Genomic DNA, 8,959 nt, shown 5'->3' on the forward strand with positions numbered 1-8,959 from the left:
CGCAATAAGCATTGTGCTTTGGTACTTTTAATATGAAACAAAGTCTCAGATTTCAAATTCTGTCCATTGTATTACAGTATTCAAACAATACATGCGTTTTGGCGCTGTTTAATGTGAAGTGACAGATCGCTGTAGCACCTCAGTGAACTGATCATCTCCTCCGCTTTATTACTAGTTATTTTGCTTAATATATGCACCATAATAAATCCATCAAGTTTTTATGACAGCCACCATTTACATATTTATATTTCAAAAAACAAACTGAAGTAGAAAAATTATTATGAAACTGTAACTTTATTATTGTAAAAACTTCATTAATTTTAACCTTCAATATTATAGTAATGTAGTAGCCTACCTAATCGAATCGAATCGCAAGCTTGTGAATGAGAATCGAATCGAATCGTGAAATTTGTGTCAAAACCCAGCCCTAGAAACAGAATGCGCAGTACGCTATAGTTCCCTTCTGCACACAGCCGCAGACAAAGAGAAGTGTGGTTAAAGTGTGTCCACCCTCTCTGAGACAGAACCAAAGGATCATGGGAGTCCCGTCTGTGCTGCATCATGTTTTCTGTGTGCACTGGAAGTGGCGGTGATTAAGAGCAATATGCAGCCGCACGCACACGACCCGAATGAAAGAGATGAATGCGGCGAGTCCCCGGGGGACCTGAAAGTGACGGGGCCCGACACTTATAATAGAGCATCTACAATCAGCAGAGACCCGCCGCCGCTGTGAGGAGAATCCTTAATGCAGTCATGCACGTGACCACAGCAACACAATAGAGCATGCAGTTATTTATGAAGTGCATTTTTTTTTAATAATTATGAATTCTACCAAAAATTATATGTTTAGTGAACATGTCATCATTTAGTGAAGAATCATATATATAAATTATGATATGTGTGTATATACTGTATGTCTATATATATATATATATATATAATTTTTTTTTTATCCTTTATTTTACCAGGATTGTCCCATTGAGATGCAAAATCTCTTCTTCCAGGGAGTAGGGAGTAAAATGGCAGCACAAAAAGTTAATTAATGCCATATTTCTACAGTGTCAGTAACTGCATGTTAAATAGCCTATAGTGTGGTGCTGTGGATTAAATTGCTTATTTACAGTTTTGTACAGTTTACCTACACTTTAGTTTACATGGTCGGTATATTCAATCTGGTTTCCACTAGCTTCACCACAGAGACTTTACTGTTCAAATATAAGTCATGTGTGTGTCGAATTCAAATGGGCAAGCTTTTCTTGGGTCTGTTCTTGGATGTTTCCTGGAGTCTATATATTTTTCTCCTATCTCTATTGTTGTGTTAAGATCATGCTCTGACTCCACATTCCTGCATTAGTGTTAGTAGGTTAAATAAACATTGTTTCAGCACGACTGCTTTCAGGTTTGACCTCACTGGAACGAGTCTGTTATTCAGTCCGTGACAAACACACATTTACAAATCACTGATTTCCTGAATATGAAATAGTTTTAAAAAGCAACACTGAAAATCACATTCAGTCCTTCTGGGGAAATCAGTGAGTTAATGATTACAGTTTGAATGTTTCTTTCTTCTTTTTTTTTATGCTGCTGTTGTTTACTTTGGTATTTCAAATATTTGCTGACAGTAAATCCTTGTTTGTTGCAAGAGAACATTTAACCCTTTAAAGCCTGACATATTAAATAATGAAATGCAGATTTATCAAGCCTTTAGACAAGATATATAAGAAAATCGAAAAATAAAAGTTGAGAATATGGAGTTCATACTTGAAGAGGAACAAAACAGCTCAGTTTTATTCAGAGACTCAAACTGAGCAAAAATATGAATTTGCTGCAGATGCTGATATTTAAATTATGCAATTATGCTGCTTGTAATGTAAATCAGTGAGATCTTTATAACAGTACAACAGATACTGACATAAAATTATCTAAATATCAGTGGTCGCTCTGCAGTGGCATGTGAAAGTTTGGGAACCCCTTGCAGAATCTGTGAAAATGTGAATAATTTTAACAAGAGAGATCATACAAAATGCATGTTATTTTTTATGTAGTACTGTCCTGAGTAAGATATTTTACATAAAAGATGTTTACTTATAGACAAAAAAATAGCTGAAATTATTAAAATAACCCTCTTCAAAAGTTCTTCATACTGTGTGTGTCACCTGGATGATCCACGACTATTTGTGTGTTTTGTGATGGTTGTTCATGAGTCTCTTGTTTGTTCTGAACAGTTAAACTGAGCTCTGTTCTTCAGAAAAATCCTCCAGCTCCTGCAGATTCTTCAGTTTTCCAGCATCTTCTGCAGATTTCAACCCTTTCCAGCAGTGACTGTATGATTTTGAGATCCATCTTTTCACTCTGAGGACAACTGAGGGACTCAAACACAACTATTAAAAAACAAAAATATGAATTTGCTGCAGATGCTGATATTTAAATTATGCAATTATGCTGCTTGTAATGTAAATCAGTGAGATCTTTATAACAGTACAACAGATACTGACATAAAATTATCTAAATATCAGTGGTCGCTCTGCAGTGGCATGTGAAAGTTTGGGAACCCCTTGCAGAATCTGTGAAAATGTGAATAATTTTAACAAGAGAGATCATACAAAATGCATGTTATTTTTTATGTAGTACTGTCCTGAGTAAGATATTTTACATAAAAGATGTTTACTTATAGACAAAAAAATAGCTGAAATTATTAAAATAACCCTCTTCAAAAGTTCTTCATACTGTGTGTGTCACCTGGATGATCCACGACTATTTGTGTGTTTTGTGATGGTTGTTCATGAGTCTCTTGTTTGTTCTGAACAGTTAAACTGAGCTCTGTTCTTCAGAAAAATCCTCCAGCTCCTGCAGATTCTTCAGTTTTCCAGCATCTTCTGCAGATTTCAACCCTTTCCAGCAGTGACTGTATGATTTTGAGATCCATCTTTTCACTCTGAGGACAACTGAGGGACTCAAACACAACAATGGCAAAAGGTGAAAACATTTACTGATGCTCAAGAAGGCAACACGATGCATTAAGAGCCAGGGGGTGAAAACTTTTGAACAGGATAAAGATGTCCACATTTTTCTTATTTTGTTGAAATATCATTTTTTTCCATTTAGTTTTGCCCATCGGAAGCAACAGAAGATACTTGCATGTTTCCCGGAAGACAAATTAAATACAATTTACCTTGATCTTCAATGCATCTTAATGCATCATGTTTCCTTTTGGAGCATCAGTGAATGTTTGAATCTTTTTTAATAGTTGTGTTTGAGTCCCTCAGTTGTCCTCAGTGTGAAAAGATGGATCTCAAAATCATACAGTCACTGCTGGAAAGGGTATACATCTTTTATGTAAAGTATCTTACTCAGGACAGTACTAAATAAAAAATAACAGGCATTCTGCATGATCTCTCTTATTTTGTTAAAATTATTCACATTTTCACAGATTCTGCAAGGGGTTCCCAAACTTTCGCATGCCACTGTATATCTCCAATAATATGTCTTAGTAAAATGAGATTGAAATAATCCAAACACATAATGCAATGCAATCCCATGCTGATTGAGAGATGAAGAAATAAACGCTCCTCAAAAGATATGAGATGTTCTGGAGTTGTACAATTACACTAAAAGAGCTTTTGATAAAAACCGTAAACTAGGGATGCACGATATATCGGTCACCATATCGGTATCGGCCGATAAATGCTAATTTTTTCTGTTATCGTATCGGCCCGATAAGAAAATTTGGCCGATATCTTAAAGCCGATAAATAATGCATTGGTATCGGCCAAAATTTTCATATCGGTGCATCCCTACCGTAAACTATCACTCAGAGACAGAAGACAAGCAGTAGACTGAGTGGGACAGGTTTAACAGCACAGTTTTGATCATGATGCTCATTTAGATTGTTTTGGAGGCCGTTGCGGTGTATTTTTGGTGTTTTTTCTGCTCAGTTGTGTGTCGTGTCATTCTCTCTGTTCAGGGGTCAGGTGCCTGCCGAGGCTGAAAATAATTACTTAGCAATTGCCAAAACACTGGAGATGTACGGCGTGGATCTGCACCCTGTGTTTGTAAGTTCAGCCCTGTTTAATCAAGAGCTGTTTTTCTCCTTCATTTTATTTGATTGGATACAATATCAACATTTGTCTTTTCTGTTAATGATTTAATTCTTCCTTTCATTTCTCCACTGCTCCAGCTTGATTCTTAATAATCCTGGCAGTATACTCTATGAAGATTGATGATGAATTGCTTGTGTTTTTGCTTATTAGTCTCGTAATGCATGAATGTTTTCAGGGAGAAAAGCAGTCGGAGTATTTCCTGGGCCTGACGCCTGTCGGGGTCGTGGTTTACAAAAACAAAACACAAGTGGGGAAATATTTCTGGTAGGTTGATGTTTAAACTGAATTTTTCACGTGTTAGAGGAATAATTCACCCAAAACTGAAAACTCTCAGTCATTCGAAACCCACATTAATGTGTTTCAGGATGTTTTTGAATTTTCAAAACAAATCCTTTAAATATATGATATGATACATGCTGTGATATATGTAATATTATAGTATATGATATAATATCTGATGTATGTTATGATATGATCCTTTAAAATAATAAATCATTTAATGAGATATGTAACGAGATACATGATATAATATGAGATGTATATGAGATCATATTTATCTCATATCATATATCATATCGTATATCACATCATATATCACATATATGATATACTGTATATCATATATCTCGTAACATATATCATATATATGATATATATTGTATGATATGATAAATGATGTGATATGAGATATATGAAATGATTATGATATGATATGAGAGAGATATGAGATGTATGATGTGTTATGAGATTTATGATATGATATATGAAATGAGATATTTGATATATGGTATGAGATATGATATGATATGATATGAGATATGATTTGATTTGATATGATAAGAGATATAATATGAGATATATGGTATGAGATATGATTTGATTTGATATGATAAGAGATATGATATGATATGAGATATATGATATATGGAATGACATGATGCAAGATACTGTATGTTATCATATATAGTATAATTTTATATTACTTTATATTAACACTTTACTCTTGACTTTGTCACTCTGTTTTGATTTGTTTTTATGCACAGTGTTAAATAATGTACTTTTAATCAATAATGTTTCAGGCCAAGAATTACGAAAGTGTATTTCAAGGAAACCCAGTTTGAGCTGCGGGTTATGGGCAGAGATGTAAGTCGTCTTTTTAATACAACATCACAATAAATAAATGAACTGCGTGTGATCTCTAGATACCAAAAAATCCCTTGAATTTACATGCAATCATTGCATTATACTGTTGCCACCGTATAAACCTTAACATCATGATTTTCTGTGCAGCTGCTTTGAATCGATGTGTATTATGAAAAGTGAAAGCAAGCAACAAAATTCATGTATAAACCTGCTTTACTTTATTGCAACTGCTTCCAAAGCGTCACAAGCTCTGGGTGGAAAATCAATGAAAAGCCCGTGATCGATGGAGGTTTATGACTGGCCTCAAGCCTCTTGACAGTGTCTATAACCCGTTTCCTCCAGGGCCCAATTTAAGCTGCAGTGAAGCGTCCTCTCGCTCCAGGACTCTGGCCCTCTTCATCTGAGCCAGTGAGATCAGACTAATGAGAGCACACGCGGGTTATGAGGGCCGCCACCGGTGATATATACACGTATGCGTTTAAACACAGCTTCCCTGTGTGTTTTCAGTGCAATGAGACGTCGTTCTTCTTCGACGCTCCCAGTAAGACGGCCTGCAAGAACCTGTGGAAGTGCAGCGTGGAGCATCACACCTTCTTCAGGTACAGCAGCAGAGATTTCCTGCTCTATTAAAGAAGTTACCCAATACAGTAGTGTATCAGATGGCGGGAATTAAAATATTATTCCATTTCACGGGTACCGAATAATGCATGTCCAGAAAACATGGTAACACCATGCTATAATATTTATGTGCTATAGTTTTATTAATATTTTGATTTAGCTTTTATTTTTATAATTTTATAATTAGTTTGTGCTTTTTTTATTCATTTTAAATATTACTATTTAGGTTTAATGTATTTTTAATTCAGTTTTGTTTTAATTTCAGTTTTAGTTTTTATTTATTTGAATTCCATTTAGCAATTTTAGAGTTTCATCGAAATAAGAAATGTTGCCTTGGCAACTAACTGAAATATGTTTTTCATCTAATCTTTATATTTATATTTTATTTTATTCAAGCTTTATTTCAGTTAACGGGTTAAATTTATTTATTTATATTTTCGTTTAAAGTTGAAGCACTAAAAATGGAAATAAAATAATATTAGAAATAAAACAATAAAAAATATATAGATATATATAAATAAAAATAATAATAAAAATGACAAAAGCCCATAATAAGATTACAAAAAATGTAAGTTAACTTGTTAACTGAAATACAATTTTAACTGTTAATTAAAATAAAGCTTGAATAAAATAAATTATAAAGATTAGATAAAAATTTGTAAATTATTCAGTTAGTTTTATCATTTTCAATTTATTAAATTGAAGCACTAAAATCGCTAACTGGAAATAAAAAATAAATTAAAACTAAATAGTAATATTTAAAATAAACAAAAACTAATAAAAGTGACAAAAGCACATAAAATTACTAATAATTAAAAAAAAGAGTATAAAATAAAAGCTAATTAAAAAAATAATAAAAAACTTAAATTAATAATAGTAAATAAACAATACCAAATGCAAAATGGATATTATAGCATGTCGTTACCATGTTTTTTGGACATGCATCATATATAAAATTAACACCTGATATACTGATATGTGCTTTTGTGGTAGCATTTGAACTAAATGGTTTTATTAAAGTCAAAAATATCATTTAATATGACAGAATGGACCTGATTGCATTACAAGCACCAATAAAACACTCATTTTAAGGCTCAGCTCAGTAACAGCTACACATTTCCACTGCATGAAACTGCTTGCGTTGGAACAACCTCATGCACTTTATAAACATCTTAATCTGGTCTGAACTACTTGTTTGAGTGCAGAAAGCCGAACCCACTGCATTACACTCTCACAGAGAAACGCTGTGAACCCAAGGGCTCTTCAGATTCCCGCGGCTTTACTGAGGCTCTTTATTCTGAGGAGAAGCGTTCACAGTCGTCTCTGGTGTTGTGTTTGTTTAATCAGAGCCGTCTCACTCCGATCCCCAAAGAGTTTTACAAGCTCAGAACGCAGGCGGCTGGAGGTTTCTGCTGCTAATCCGCGTGCGAGAAACACCTCCAAACTCCTGCAGACTTTAATATTAAGAACAGAATTCTTGCTAACACTTTACACTAAGGTCTCAGTTGTGAACGTGCGTTAATGCATTAGCTAACATGTTAGCTTGATAGAAAACTGAAATGAAAATAAACAGTATTTTTTAAATAAATAATAAATAAATAAACACCAAACTGATAAAAATGGCAAAAGCACATAACAAAATTACTAAAAATGTAGCTAAAATTAAAATGAAAACTAAAAGTATAAAAATAAAAGACAATTCTAAATAATTGATCAAATGCAGAAACAAAAATGTTGATATGATCAGTTTTTTGGACTTGCATCATTCAGTATACATTATTATATACGGTAGTATTCATCTGATCATCTATTTTATCAGGTAACTTACAAACTGAGCTCTTTTTGGTAACATTTTAACTCGTTTCATTTAAGTTCAAAATATTATTGAATATGACAGAATGAACCTGACTACATTAAAAGCACCAATAAATCCATGCTAATTTTTATTCATAGTTTAATAATATTTCTTTTAATTTTAGTTTTCATTATTTTAGTACGTCACATTAAACTATGCGAAAATGCGAACTGTTGCTTTAGCAACTATAGCTGAAATGTAAAAAAAAAAAATTATTTCACTTTATTTTTGTTTTATTTTAAATATCAAAAATGTTTACCTTTATGGTTTTAATTTTAGTTTCAGTTAACTGTAATAACCATGGTTGAAATGAACAACTACTAAAAGCTGTAGAACTCCATTGTTGACTAATATATTTGTAATGAATTATTGATTGTTAGTGTTGTTTGCTATTACTGTTGTTTATACAGTATGTCGTGTACAGAGCCGAACACATCTGAAACGCTGAGCTGAAACAGGACCGTCTCTACTTTAAAATCAAGCCCAATCATGTTCTGTCATCATAACACACAGATCAAAATTATAGAGACAAATTATACAGAACATGGCGTTCCTCAGTTCTAGTCTGATCTCTCATTATGTTTTGGCTTTTCATTTCTCTGCTGGTTGGTTCTGCGTTTTAGCAGAGCTGCGCGTTTACAGCTTTTGAATTTTAATGAGAGGAAAGCCCTCCTAACACATTTGTTCTGTAATTTAGCTCATTAAAATATGGCTGTAAACAACAGATTTGCCCCACAGATGTTTGGAAGGAGGCTATGAAACGACATCCATGTTTCATCAGGAGTGAAAATGAGATGGAGAATGAATAAAAAAACACACAAAACCTGTGAGGTTGTTCATCTAAATGTTGATATTTTTTTGTAAATATTCTTAATAAAATGTCTTTCACAGAATGCCAGAGAACGAGTCTAATTCACTAACAAGGAAACTGTCCAAATTCAGCTCTCTGGGCTCGAAGCATCGCTACAGGTTCGTAAACCAGAAGTTAATACTTTTATTCAACAAAGATGCATTCAATTGATCAAAAGTGACAGAAAAGATTTTTAATGTTACAAAAGATTTCTGTTTCAAATAAACGCTGTTCTTTTGAACTATGTGTTCATCTGTGAATCCTGAAAAATAAAATGTATGACGGTTTCCACAAAAACATTGTGCAGCACGACTGTTTTCAACATTGTGATAATAATCAGAAATGTTTCTTGAGCAGCAAATCAGCATATTATACTGATTTCTGAAGATCATG

The 8,959-nt window shown here is 33.4% G+C and overlaps 1 protein-coding gene across 3 annotated transcripts in view; it reads left to right on the plus strand.

Moving 5' to 3' along the window:
- LOC107692020 (band 4.1-like protein 4) overlaps positions 1-8,959 on the plus strand; it is a 54,880-nt gene that overhangs the window by 33,004 nt on the left and 12,917 nt on the right. For all 3 annotated transcript variants that reach the window (XM_016490899.1, XM_016490898.1, XM_016490897.1), the window contains exons 7-11: positions 3,965-4,052; positions 4,276-4,364; positions 5,180-5,243; positions 5,751-5,842; positions 8,608-8,685. In XM_016490899.1, the coding sequence (XP_016346385.1) occupies positions 3,965-4,052; positions 4,276-4,364; positions 5,180-5,243; positions 5,751-5,842; positions 8,608-8,685 (411 nt within the window). The remainder of the gene's footprint in view (positions 1-3,964; positions 4,053-4,275; positions 4,365-5,179; positions 5,244-5,750; positions 5,843-8,607; positions 8,686-8,959) is intronic.

Source organism: Sinocyclocheilus anshuiensis, unplaced genomic scaffold (assembly GCF_001515605.1).
Source record: "Sinocyclocheilus anshuiensis isolate Anshui unplaced genomic scaffold, SAMN03320099.WGS_v1.1 scaffold738, whole genome shotgun sequence".
In the NCBI taxonomy this organism is placed as follows: Eukaryota; Metazoa; Chordata; class Actinopteri; order Cypriniformes; family Cyprinidae; genus Sinocyclocheilus; species Sinocyclocheilus anshuiensis.